Source organism: Rhinolophus hipposideros (assembly GCF_964194185.1).
Source record: "Rhinolophus hipposideros genome assembly, chromosome: 14".
NCBI lineage: Eukaryota > Metazoa > Chordata > Mammalia > Chiroptera > Rhinolophidae > Rhinolophus > Rhinolophus hipposideros.
Window position 1 is genome coordinate 25,436,974 of NC_138060.1, and position 14,183 is coordinate 25,451,156.

Here is a 14,183-nt window from a genome sequence, read left to right on the forward strand (position 1 = left end):
TTCGGGGAAACCCGGTGGAAAAGCACCTTTTTCTTTCTTCCTCTGTCTCTGTGTTGGGGCCACCATGACATGCCCCAGGCGGCCACCTGGGTCCTCAATACCAGCACCACCGCCCGCTCCCACCGCATCCCGCTCACCTGGCCCTGTTCTCGGTTGCCTGTAAGGCTGTCTCAGACCCACCCTCCACTTGGCAGCCTGCCTTCCTCAGTGAAGGGTGTATCGCTAGAGCGAGCAGTTTCCCCCTTCCTCGAATGCATGCACTTACGTCCTTTCACAGCGTAAAACTCAGCCTGCCTGCCTTCCTAGTCGTCTCCCTGGTTTTCCAGCCAGAATCCCGTGCCCTCCATTCACTCTTCACTCCCAAAACCTGCCCTTTGTCCTGCTACTCCATGGCAGCTGTCTCCCCTAAGAGCCCCCGAGAATGTCCCTCAGCCAAAGTCTGTGGCTCTGCTCTCAGACTGCAGTCTATTGGCAAGGGGCTGCCCCCAGCCCGTGACCTGTGTGAGTCGCTTAGCACCAAGCCCCACGGCCCATGTGTCTGTCAATCCTGCCCAGTCCAATTTCTTCCCCTGAATGGTTTCTCAGGAACTGCTCAGCAGAATTGCTGTAGCACCAGGTGTTTCTGCTGATAATCTTCCCTTCCATTGTGGCTGATAATCTTCCTCTCCTTTGTTGTGGTGGAGGCCTCGGGAGGAGAGTCTGCTTGTGTGTGACAGTGACAGGCCAGGGTAGAGGGTGGTGGGGATGGGGCCTCAGCACTGCAAGTGGCTGGGCTGAACCAGGCCAGCATTTGGGCTGAGGTGCTCGGTTTGCAAGGGGGGTCAGGGGCTGGGTCTGAAGGGGGATGGCTGCTCTGCTTAGCCCCCACTTGCTTTGTGCCTGGACCAAGTCCCCAGCTCTTCGTCACGATAACCACACAGGCTGGGGGCCCTTTTTGTTATCCTCATTTTGCAGATGAAGAAACTGAGGCTTCGAGATTCTGAGTCACTGGCAGGGACATACATCCAGGTCTGTGTGCCTCTTACTGCACGTGCTCCGATGTCTCTTGATGAGCACAGTGAGCCTTGCCGAAGAGGCAGGGCAGCCTGGCGGCTAGGAGCCTGGGCTTTGGAGTTAGGTAGGGCTGGATTTGAGGCCCAGCCCCATGACTCTTGCCAGCTGTGTGACTGGGCTAGTTGTTTCCCCTCTCTGTGCTATAGTCCCGTTGCATAATCAGGAGGGCAACACCTTTCCTGAGGAGGTAGAATAAGTCAGAAAGGATTTGGGGCCAATAAATGGCTCCAGGGGTAGGGAGTGCCTCACATGCCGACCAGCAAAAGAATCCTGTATTCTTCTCTCCCTCCCTCTGAGCGACACAGCCAGATACTTAAAGCCCAGCCTCTAGAACAAGATTGCCTGCTTCAAACCCAGGCTCCATCACGTAATACCTCTATGACCTTGGCAAGTGGCTTCTGTGCCTTCAGGTACAAAGCAGGGATAATATTACAGAAATACTTATCACATAGAGAGCTAAGTAAATTAACATCTGTTAACTGCCTCAAACAGAGCCTGTGTGTTTGCCATTGTTATTATTACTAATCAGACATTTTTGGAGGCTCTCCTCTGTGCCGCTGGAAATGAGAGTAAGGAGATAGGTATAAGCCAGCACAAGCCCCACAGCGTAAGGGGTTTGGCCTGGTTTGAGGAGAGGGAAGGCGGGCTCTGCCCAAGGAGGGGCAGAGAGGAGGCTCAGGAAAAAGCGAGTGCAGGATGGTTAGTGCGCTGGGATATTGGGGCTGGGTGGGTACGAATGGACAGGAGACCGCATGCTGGGCCCTGTCTCAGCATGGCGGATCCCGATGCTTAGTGGCTCCAGCTCTGCCATCTGAGCCTGCAAGTCTGCCCGGGGCCCCGAGACGCATGCAGTGGCCACACAGGAGCTGGGTGCTGGCTCGCCTCTGCTTGCCTCCACCCAGGAGAGCAAAGGGCCCAGAAGCATAGGCTGGTGATCTGTCACAGTCCTGGAGAAGGAACAAATCATGTCTTGCTTGTGAGATTGACCAGAGCCTGACGCCCACAGAGCACTCAACACTCAGGACTCCTGTGTCGCTTCCCAAGCAGGGGCTGCATCTCGTTTAAGCCGTTGACCCCAGGACAGGGCCCAGCACATAGGCTTGTGACTGGCAGCATGGGGAAGAAGCAGTATCAGCTTTAGAGTCCACAGACTCCAGTTCAGGTCCTGACCCGCTTCCTTGCTGAGTGACCATGGGAAGGTTACTGCCCCTCTCTGAGCCTCAGTGTCCTCATCTGTTCAATGGGCTGGAGCTCTGTAAGTGCTGGGATTCTTGCTATTACTCTCTAACTCTCCATCAGTGAGTGAGTGTGGGAATGAAGATAAGCCTAGTGGGAAGGAAGCCCAGGGTGTAGGCCGGCTGTGCTCGCCAGAGCCAGGACCACTAAGACACCTTTCTCTGGAGCTTCACACCATCATGTCTACCCTGTGCAGTTTGTGTGTGTGGAAAGCCTCGTGACCGCTGTGGTGGACATGTATCCCAAGGTCTTCCGGAGGGGCTATCGGCGGGAGCTGCTCATCCTGGCCCTGTCGGTCGTCTCTTATTTTCTGGGCCTTGTGATGTTAACAGAGGTGAGTCACGTGCTCAGAGGGAGCAATGGGAGCAGCACAGCACCAGGATGGCGTGCCTGGGCATAGGGTTGGGCGGGGCTGATGTCATATCCCAGCTCTGATAGGGACTCGCTGTGTGACCTTGGCCACGCCTAGTACCTTCTCTATGACTCAGTTTTTTCATCTTCCTCACTGGGGTGTTGTGAGAATCACGTGCACGTTTTCACTTCTCCTTAAGCCCTTAGCACAATGTCTTGCACGCGTAAGTGCTCAGCTGAAGGTTGCTGCTCTCATTCCCAGAGAGGAATAAAGCTCACGGAGGGAAATGCTGGGTTTCTCTGGCATTCTGGATGCCTGGACCACCCCTCACACTAACTTCGGGGTGAAGAGAACAGTGTCAACTATGGGCATCTTCTAGTTACATTTATTGGCCTAAATTTTAGAGCAGGCTTTTCTGGAGCCTCACTGAGAATAGACACATAGGATGATCTTGGCACCTTCAGGCACTGTGCGTTCTAGCTCCAGTCCCTGCTGGACCTGTGAGTGAGGAGGGGTACGTCATGACCACGTATTCAGACTGCTTCATAAAATCATGTTTCTCTCCCCCTCCTGGCAGACAGCCTGTCTAATACTTTCTAAAGTACCTTGGGAAGGTGACATCTTAGATATCTTTCTCCCAATACTCAAAAAATTAATATAAAAAGCAACAAACAAAAGAAACCCAACTGTTGCCCAAAGACAAGAAGAGGTTTATACGAAACATGGAAAGAAATTAAGGAACTCAGAGCAGCTGCCGTGATACTGAGATCAGCCCGTTGAACCTCCGTGTCCTCTACTTCTCAGCCGAATGCCACTGCCTCCTGGAAGCCCCCACTGCTTTCCTTCCCCACAGCACTTTGTTCCAAGCTCAGCCCAGCCCCCATCCCACCGTTACAATGACCCATCTACTCATCTATCTCCTTCACCAGACCCTGAGGTCCTCAGAGAGGCCTTGCTTGGGTCTGTGCCCTTGAGGCCTGGCACTGGGTGGGCACCTGGTGCATGGTGGGTGGTGTTTTTACGTCCCTAGTCATTGTCACATTAACGGGAGAGATCCTAGTCATTGTCACATTAATGGGAGAGATAATCAGCATTCGAGCAAATGAATGGTGTGGCACTTCCAGTTTCCACCTTGCCTCTCCCCAGGCAGGAAAACCAGGGCTGCAGTGAGCAGGGCCTCATTAAGTGCTGGTTAATTATGCAAAGTAGAGTCTTTTGTCACACACAAATTGGAGGGTTCACCTGATGTGTTAAAGAGGCTGACAGGGACAGGGCTACCAGAGCAGGCCTTGGCATGGGCAGCTCTGGCTTGGAGCAGGCAGATGGAAGGCCCTAATGCACCTCCTGCCCCGGTACCGCCAGCTCACAGTGCCTTCATGCCCACACTCCACCTGAGGCCTCAGGGCTGCCCAAGGGTGCCTTCCAGCCCCCAGGGCCCAGCAGGGAGCCAACACTGGCTGCCTGAGACTGTGAACCAGCCGCCCCCCACTGGGCTTCACATGCCAACCTTCTGCCTCCACGGAGGAATATCTGTGAGCAATCACACAGGGAAAGTTCAAATTGCCAAATGGGCCATGCCGGCCTCGCTCTCCATAGTAATTGCTGGCAGGATCTTCTCCATCATTTATAGACATTTAAAGCTCAGCTCTAGGGGAAAATAGGCCGCGAATTTCTATGTTCCCCTGAGGCAGTGTGGTGGGTGGTTTAGAGCATGGGCTTTGCAGCCAAGGCTACCTGGGTTCAATCCTCAGCCTCGTGACTGGCTAGCTAGACAACTCTCAGCAAACGTTCTCACTGCTCTGTGCCTCGGTTTCCCCATATGAACATAACACTGGGGATAACAACAGTGCCTGCCTTGTAAATGGACAGCTGAGTCACACCTTTTGGGCCTTCCACTGAACTTAATCATCACAGATTTGCATATTACAAAGTTAGCCCGCATCATTCCTGCCTCCCATACATATTGACTGCACACCTGGGCCACAACAGGGACACAGCTGTGGACACACTCAGAGTCCCTCCCCCACGGTCTCGCCATACAATTCCGTTTGCACTTAGCAGGGACCTATTGCAAGCCAGGCCCTGCAATGAAGGCCAGAGACGTAAAGAGAACCAGTGTGTGGGCCTTCCCAGCAGGAACTCAGCACTAACTGAGCAGCTGAGAGGGGAATACTTTTTTAAAATTGTGAGTTTATAAAACATGCTGTGGAGGCCCAAAGAAAGAATGAGGCTGTCAGGCAGGGCTTCTTGGAGGAGGTGGCATTTGAGCTAAGCTTTGAAGGAACTTAAAGTGAAAAGGGAACAGCATATGAGAAGGGGAGATGAGGCCAACTGAGGAGGGCAGCGCCAACTGGCAGGCCGAAGGAAGCCAACAGGGAATTTTAAACTGCAGAGTTACATGGTTGGATTTGCACGTTAGAAAGGTCCCTGTAAAAGCTGGTGTGCAGAAGGATTGGCGAGGGCAAGGCTAGAGGCAGGGAGGCCAGTGGGGAGGCAGCTAGAGCCATCAAGGATAAGTGCTGAGGCTGGGTGCCCAAACCTGCAGCCTCTGGTTTTCTGTGTTATTTCTGGCATTGGGGAACCAAGTAGACCAGCCTGATCCCAGCAACCTCCAGAGGATGGTGTCTTAGCGATTCCCAGGTGCAGAGGGTACAATGTTCTGGGGACTAGGGAGAAGCAATCTACCCCGGTGGGTGACAATCCTGCCTGATGGCAGGCACAGGGCAGAGAAGAGGGTGCTTTCTGAGGCCAGCTGGCTAACCCTGCTCCCGCATGTGTCTGTCCGTCCCTCTGCCCCTGTGTCTGTCCTCCTGCCCCACAGGGTGGCATGTACATCTTCCAGCTCTTTGACTCCTATGCTGCCAGTGGGATGTGCCTTCTCTTTGTGGCCATCTTTGAGTGCGTCTGCATTGGCTGGGTATATGGTGAGTAGAGGCTCAGCCCACCCACCCTGCAGTGGCCTGCATTGGTGCCCAGGATGCGGGTGCCCGGGCAGAGGTGAACTCGGGTTCTCTGTGCCCTGTCTCGGTCTGTATCAACCTCATCCTCCTTTCCCCCAGGGAATCCTTGGCCCTTCCCACTTGTTGGGACACCTCCCTGCTTTTGTACCCCATAGAACAGAGGGGTTTCAGGCTTAGGGACAGTGACCTGGGGCCAGCCTTTCTGCCTCTGAGACTCAATTTTTCCGTCTGCAAAATGGGGTCGTCATCACCATGTCTCCAAGTAGGAGATAATGTAGGCAAAGCAGCCCGAGCAGAGCATGGCCCTCAGTCAACACCCCCCTTCCGATCCTCCTATTCCCCAGATGGATCCAGTTGGATGACGGTTGTTGTGTTCGATAATGATAATGATGTATGTTTCCCACTGTTGACTTGGCTCCAAAATAGACACCCCTGCAGACCACTCTGCTCGTTAGCAGAGCCCTGATCCCTACCCCCATGCAAGTCAGCCAGCCCTTCGCCCTGCATCTCAAGGGACCACCTTCCACCTTTCTCCCACAAAATCCTCTCCATTTCCTGGGCCTCACTGCCTAAGGTCAGACCAGACTCCCTCCTCTTGCATGTATCCCAAACCCTCACATAAGTATAACATCTTGGTAGTGTTAAGCAGTAGTGAATAAGGTCCCTGCCACAATTTGTCTGTGTCTGGCTGGGGGAAGCAAACACTCCTCACCTTCCCTCTAAGTCTTGTACAAAATTCTCTGGGTTGTGTGTGCCTGTCTGTTTTATTCTGGACAGGAAGTAACCGCTTTTATGATAACATCGAAGACATGATTGGCTACCGGCCATTGTCACTCATTAAATGGTGCTGGAAGGTTGTGACCCCCGGGATCTGTGCGGTAAGGGCCCATCCACCCTCCCACTCTTCTACTTCAGAGCCCCAGGTCTGGCCAAGCTGGAACTGAGGAGGTAACGTCCTCTGTGCACGCAGAAAGTCCGAAGCACCCAACACCTTCCGAAGTTGGAGCTATAGGGACATTGTCCGGGCTTGGTGAAGGGGTGGTCCCCTGGGATCCCAGCTCTGCCACCCGCTTGCTATGTGACCATAAATAAGTCACCTCCCTTCTCAGAGCCTCAGATTCTATACCTGCAAACTGGGTGGCTGGGACCCACCTCCATGGGGGCCGAGGATTGCGTGAGAGACAATATTTGGCTTTGTTGTTAACTGTGAAAGCAGCAGAACTGAGGGTAAAGTTGGGGCTCACGCTTTGCCATCAGACCAGACCACAGAGAGAGAGGCCTTTGTGAGTGGATGTTTAACAGAAAAACAACCCACCGCTCTTCACCCAGTTCTTGGCAGGGGAGTATCTAAAAGCGTCTTCACAAACCACCATTGTTCTGAGAGGCAGCTTTGAAACGGGCCCTGAGAAGTAGCTAGGGAAAAATAAAAGTTCCTGGCTGGACAGAGGCTGGGGACAGGCTCCTGGGGGGCGGGGAGGCCCCAGGCTCTGTGTGTCTGAGGCCGGTGGGATGGGGTCACACTTGCTGTAGAGCAGGGCAGAGCCTTCCCTGAGGCGGAGGCTGGCCTCCTGCACGCGCCCCGAGACCTCTCCGCTCTCCCCTCTCCCCTCTCCCGGCAGGGTATCTTCATCTTCTTCCTGGTGAAGTACAAGCCGCTCAAGTACAACAACGTGTACACTTACCCCGCCTGGGGCTACGCCATTGGCTGGCTCATGGCCCTATCCTCCATGCTCTGCATTCCCCTCTGGGTCTCCATCAAGGTGTGGCAGACAGAGGGGCCACTGGCCGAGGTGAGACGGCAGGAAGGAAGGGTCAGCAGGTACAGGGCGGGGCTTGGCTGTCTGTCTGGTAGGCTGACGGCCAGGGCTGAGTCCACCAGCACCTCTCTGGGTCCCAGCTCCCTCATGTGGGCAGTGGGTGTGATGAGAACAGGCCCCCACATGTCTCTCAGGGAAGCCGTGGCCAGCTCTTCCCTGGCAGGTGTCCATCATGACCACCATGTGGAGGCATCTCTACGAGTCCTCAGGGTCAAGCCTGTTTCTCTGAGCTCAGCCTCAGTTTCCTCATCTGTAAAATGGGAACCACAGCAGTCCCTAACTCACAGAGGTTTTTTTGTGAGGACTCACTCAGGGAGTTCATATAGGAAAAGCACTTAGACCAGAACCCGGAACAGAGACTGAGCAAGTGGGAGCTCTTACTTACTGTTCTGTTAATGCGTTAAGGACCCCATTCCCCAGGGCAAAGGGAGAGGATCTGACATTTGGGGACTGACACCTATCCCATGTTATCGTCACCCTGCTAGGCTCGTGACATGCTGTATCTCCTTTAGTCGTCAGAACAAACCCGGATGCGGGCATCATTTTTTGCATTTAATAGGCAGAGAAACTGAAGCTCAGAGAAATTGTCACTCAACCAAGAGTGTGCATCACACTGCCAAAAATTAGCAAACCAAATTTTTTTATTAAGCTGTGATTGGCATACGTTGTATTAGTTTCAGGTGTACAACATTGGATATCTGTATATATTGTCAAATGATCACCATAATACGTCTAGTTAACATCGGTCACCATACATAGTTACAGAATTTTTTTTCTTGTGATGAGAACGTTTAAGATCCACTCTCTTATCAACTTTCAAATGTGCAATGCAGTGTTATTAACTATAGTCACCACGCTGTACAGTACATCCCCAGAACTTATAATGGGAAGTTTGTATCTTTCGACCCCCTTCACCCATTTTTCTCACCCCCACCCCATCCATCCTCTATATCTATAAGCTCAGTTGTTTTGTTTTGTTTAGATTCCACATAGAAGTGAAATCCTACGGTATTTGTCTTCCTCTGTCTGACTTATCTCACTTAGCATAATGCACTCAAGGTCCATCCATGTCACAAATGGCAAGATTTCCTGTTTTATGGCTGTATAATATTCCTCTGTGTGTGGTGTGTGTGTATTACTTTTTTTTATCCATTCATCCATCATTGAATACTTACGTTACACAGGTTACTTCCATATCTTGGATGTTGCAAACAATGGAGTGGTGAGCATAGGGGTGCAGATACCTTTTCAACTTACTTTTTTTTCTTTTATTCAGATTAATACTCAGAAGTGGAATTGCTGGATCATACGGCAGCTCCATTTTTAAATTTTTTTAGGAAACTCCATACTATTTTCCATAGTAGCAACCAAATTTTTAAAAACAATTTTATTGAAATATGTTTTATATATGATGAAATTCCCCCATTTGGGGTATACAGTTTAATGATTTCTTTAGTAACTTTCAGTGCAGTACAATTCTCACCATCAATCCGTTTTAGAACATTTTTATCAGCCTAATAAGATCCCTCATACCCATTCACAGTTAACTCTGTTCCTGCCCCCGGATAACCAAGAATCTCCTTTCTGTCCCCTGGATTTGCCTGTTCTGGACCATTCCTCTCAGTGGAATGATACAGTATGTGGTTTCTTGAAGGCAGACTGACTTACAACCCAAACCATCTTATTCCCGAGCACTCACTCTCTATTTACTCTCTTTTCCCACCTGCTGGCAGATCAGATGGTTTGAGTCAGTTTCTCTCTCATTTAGCCAACTGTTTGCAGTATGCCAGACGGTATTCTAAGCCGATGACGAGCACTGAGCCATTTAATCCTCGTAGCAATAATGTGAGATGGAGGCTCTTGTTGTCCCCATTTCACAGATGAGAAAGCTGAAGCACAGAAGTGAAGCACCTGGCCCAAGGGCACATAGCTCTGAGTGGTGAAGTGGGGACCCTGGAATCGGTGCTCTCATCCCCTGAGCTTCATGGCCTCATTCCTCTGCTGGACTGGCCACACAACATTGTGGGGCCCTATCTCTGCCCCAGTGCCACACCCCAGGGATCTCAGGGGTAGACCTTGCTCTCCCAGGACAAGGTCAGAGGAATATGGGAGTGGGGATGTGTGCGAAGACACCCGAATGCAATTGTCTGCTCTGAGCGGCTTCACTTAGCCAACCTGCCCACCAAGGAGCCCGGGCTCCACAAAAAGTCACGCATCAAGCCAGAAGGAACAAGGCTGCCTGTGCCCCCAGAGCGAGTCAGGCTCCTTTGTCTCCTGCAGAGAATGTAGGTCAAAGGCAGTCGGTTGATTCGAATTTGGAACTAAACATATCCAGAGGAGAGTGGTCCTGCAGCCCTAACCCCTTGGCCATTGCAGGCCCCTGCCCAAATTTCCAGTGGCCTTTTGGTATTCAGAAATGCCCCCTGTCTCCTGACAAGTGTTCCAGAGATTCTCTCAGGCCTGAAATGGAGGGAGAGGGATGGAGGAAGGGAGAAATGAGAAGCTACTCTGCTGAGCTCCCTCCATCTCCCAAAGCTCACACATCTGCCTGCACAGAGAGCAGGGCTTATCAAAGACAGCAAACTCTTTGGAGATAGTCAGACCTGGTTTCCAGGCCTTTCTTACTGGGAGAACGTGCTAGTCCATCTTTTATTTCCAAAAGGTTCTGCCAACTGACAGGAAGGATCTGGAAGGAAACATGGGGTTAATGGTACTTACCTCAGAGAATAGCTGTGAGGGAAGATATTCTGTGCTGATCTGGGGCCAGGTCAATTAATCTGAGCCTCATGACAATCCTAGAAGGCAGGTACCAGTGTTACCCGCCTTAGACACCTGAGGAAACCCAGGCACAGAGGTGAAGTTTCCTGCCCCAAGTAAGTGGTAGACCTGGGCTCAAAACCAGGCACCTGGCTCCTGAGCCCACACTCTTAACCCCTGGACTGGGTCAAGAGCCCAGTGCCATGCCTGGCACACAGGATGTGTTCAGCACAGGCGCGTCTGCCCGTCAGTCTCACCTAGGCAAAATGGGGTCAGCCTCTTAGGCATGGCAGGGTCGGAAAGAGAAGACAGAACCTTGATCATGAGAAATCAGCCACCCAAACATCTTCCCGGCCTTCCTGGGGAGAGGGTTTATGCCCAGAAAGGACCTCCCAAATCCTGGCCTGGTGTCTTCTCCCGAGGGAACCTGGGGTGTGGGACCCCAAGGCAGGGCTGTGCTGGAGAGTGAGTGTCAGGAGTCTGCCTGAGGTCTCTGCTTCCCTGGCAGTGCAGCGGGGACGATAGCCATCCTATCCATGCCCGTCCCGGTGCCACCCACTTTGCACGGTGGTGCGAGGCGGTGGCTGTGAGTGTCTGCATTAGTGATGCTGTTTGCATCTTTGCGTTGTGGCCAGAGGAGCACATGGCACACAGCACGTGTTCCCCTGGGTGGTGGCAGCATGCTGACGTGCCTTTTGTGGGAAATTTTTCCATTTCTCTAGCAATCATTATACAAACAGCCCTACAGGTGCCTCAGCTCACCCTCACAACAGCCCTTCTGGCAGGTACTATTAACCCATTTCACAGATGAGGAGAATACAGCTCACAGAGGTTAGGTGATTTACCTAACAGCTAGTGAGTGGCCACGCAGTGATTCAGACCCTAGCTGCTCTGTCCCTACCAGAGGGAAGGGATAGGGCAATAGGCCCTGATTACAGCTCTCATCCTGGTCACCTGCAGTAGACAAGGAACAGGCGAGCACTTCCACCTCTCCTTACACCTTACCAAATGCCAGGTGTGGGTATTTCCATTGTCCCCATTTTCCATAGGCGGAAACTGAGACCCAGAGCTCAATGCATCATCTAGGACAGAGCTCTAAGTGGCAGAGCTGGGGCCTGGACCTTGGTCTGATGACTCCACGGTCCCACCATGTCCACGGGAGGTTGGGAGCAGCCCAGGCAGGCCCCAGGACGCTGGCAGCCACTCAGACAGCTCTTCTCCTCCTCTCCAACCACCTAGAGATTCCAGAAGTTGATGATCCCCAGTGCTGATCTGAAAATGCGGGGCAAGCTTGGGGCAGGCCCACGGACGGTGACGGTTAATGACTGTGACACCAAACTCAAGGGCGATGGGACCATTGCAGCCATCACAGAGAAGGAGACACACTTCTGAGCGTCCGCCTGCCACCTCGGCTGCCTCGGCTTCTTTCTCCCCCGTGTGTATAAATGAATACCTGAAACACGTACTTTACCTAATGATAGAGTCTCGCTCATTTTGCACAGGACTTATTAACAAGTTAATTTTAAGGTGTCCATTCCGGTTTAAAGTCACATTGCCCTCTTCACCCCCAATTACCGTGTAAGTAACATTCTGAAGAGATAATACTGTGCAGGGACTCGCAGAATCTTCTTGTGCTAGGACGGTTTTAACCCATGTTTTCTAGGGGTTAGGGAGAAACGTATCATATGGTCCAACTTTTATACTCGGGCTGTGGGCAGGTGGGATGGGAGCCCTGGCTGTCCTCCTCTGTGAACCTTTTAGTCCATGTCCCATGTATGTCCCTGATCATGGCAGCCAGCCCTTCTCCACACCACCCTGGAGGAGGTGGGGGGCTTTTCCTTCAAATCCTCCCTTCCCCATCCCCAACCTCTTAGCAGTGGGTTTGTAGACAGCAAGGCTGTCAGAGAAGGAAACGTCCCACCAGACTCAGAAAAGCTGGTCACAAGTGTCCGTCTGCCCTGATCCCACTAAGTAACCTTGGGGACTCCCTTCCACTCCCTGGGCCTCAGTTTCCCCGTCTCCCAAATGGGAAGCGCTGGATCAGGTGACTTCAAGGTCCTTCCCACATGTCTTGGGGTTCCTCATGGCTTGCCTTGTTGACTTGCAGACCTGCTGTTCATCTTGGATTCTTCAGAAGACTCACAGGCAGTCATCCCTGCACCCACCCTCCACCTGCTTATTTTAAATCAAGTTTATCACGGAAAAAATGTTGTGGTGATGTGTGTTTTCCCCAAAACTCCAGTTCAGCTTCTTTCATGAGCAGTCCGTTCTCTGTAGACCAGCCAGGTCCTGGCCCCCGCGACAGGCTGCGCCTGCGCTGTCTGCTCTCACCCTCAATTCTGCCTGTCCATCCTCTGTGGGGCTGGCTGCAGTTGCCTGGGCACTGGTTTTCAGGTTTAGGAAGTAGCCTCTATTCTGCTTGTGGTTATTTGTCCTGCCAGTGTCCCAGCTGGGATCTGCAGCATAGGACCTTCCACCAGCCTCCCAGGGGAAGGAGCTACAGGCGGGCCTGGAGCCTGGTTTCATGCTCTGGCCCCTTCTCCATTCCCCTGCCACGTCTTCTCCCACTGGCAGTCCCAGGCCTTCCTCTCACCCAGGCCATCCTCAGACCTCTCAGTTCCCTCCCATCCCTCCCGTCACCAGAAGAACCTTGGAACCCCTGTGGAAGCTTCTTCTCTACCCTTTTTCTGGGAGCCACCCCACCTGCATCTCTTGCCAGGGTGCTGAAGAAGCGTCAGCGCTTCCTGGAGGGGAGACCAAGGCTCCTCGCCCCTTCTCCCCGCAAGCCTGGGGTCGGGGGGAGGCTGGTGCTCCAGACCTCTCTGGCTGATCTCGTCCTTTAATTGGATTTGACATCAAGCCTCTGCCTTGGATTCTAGTTTTTTGGGGACAGCAAAGGTGCATTCTTTATCCTTTTTCCTTTATGTTCCCAATTTTATTTGGTGGAAATGCAAGCTTTCTCCAAACTGAGGCTAGTTTCCTAATGAACCTGTGTGTTTGATTCACCCGAAAGTTCCCAAACTCCCAACTCTCTGGTTCGAGCAGCCCTCGTCCTGAACTCGAGTTTGCTGGGAGGGAAGTCCAGGACCCACAGGCAGGTCAAGATACCTGGTTCTGGTCCCTCTTTTGCACCCAGAGCCCCGGCCGGCCTGGCCTCTCCCCGAGCTGATTGGTCTGGTGGGCCCAGGAAACGGACCCAGGAAGATTGGGGTTCGGCTGAGCCCCACCTTGTTTCCATCCTTATCTGCTCTTTTCCCAACAGGTCCTGGGGAGGGCGTCTCCCCACTGCTGCTGCTGCTACTGGTTCTCCCCCCACAGCTCTCACAGACGCACAGCCCCGCGGTCTCTCCTGGATGTACTGCATTGTACATACATGTGGCACTTAACGTTTCACTCACTTAACACTACTAACGGGGCAGGGCGGAGGGAGGGCCTTTGTTCTTTGTTTTTTTTGTAATTTCCTACTAGTATTTGGGTAACGTTGGGGGGTGGGAAGGGGACTGTGGGGGTGGGGAAATGTCATTGTGGTGACTTTTTTGATATTCCTTAGAAACAATACACCCTTTCTGAGATATTTACAGTATTATTAAAAAATGAAAAAGGTTGTACTGTTTTGCACAATGAAAGTTTTTATTGGGTATTCAAAGGGCAAACGATTGTCTGCTTACTCATTTTTAAAAATTAAAGGAATGAACGAACTATATGTGGCTGTTCCCAGCAGAGTGGTGTTCATTGGGTTTTTCTTCCTGTTTTTTATTACCTCCGTGATATTCCTGCAAAAGCTTCTTGGTTCCATATTTGGAGACTGCAGTCTGAACTCGGGACTACAAATTAGAAACACTCGGGGCTATTTCAGGAGCCCACAGTCCCTTTCATGTAGTTGTCGTGCATTGAGTGTCTGCTGTGTGCTAGGTGATTTATAAGTTACCTCCTTCATCCTCGCAACAACCTTAGAAAGCAGGCACTTCCCCCACTGATTTACTACGTCTCCCACTTTACATATAGGGG

General features: G+C 52.1%; 1 protein-coding gene across 1 annotated transcript in view; it reads left to right on the forward strand.

Annotated features, from left to right (window-relative positions):
* SLC6A11 (solute carrier family 6 member 11) overlaps positions 1–13,895 on the forward strand; it is a 126,321-nt gene extending 112,426 nt beyond the window's left edge. Inside the window, exons 10-15 of the mRNA XM_081072784.1 lie at positions 2,486–2,623; positions 5,463–5,565; positions 6,379–6,479; positions 7,221–7,391; positions 11,415–11,610; positions 13,438–13,895. Of these exons, the coding sequence (XP_080928910.1) occupies positions 2,486–2,623; positions 5,463–5,565; positions 6,379–6,479; positions 7,221–7,391; positions 11,415–11,567 (666 nt within the window). The 3' untranslated portion in view covers positions 11,568–11,610; positions 13,438–13,895. The remainder of the gene's footprint in view (positions 1–2,485; positions 2,624–5,462; positions 5,566–6,378; positions 6,480–7,220; positions 7,392–11,414; positions 11,611–13,437) is intronic.
* Positions 13,896–14,183: the final 288 nt, after the last annotated feature.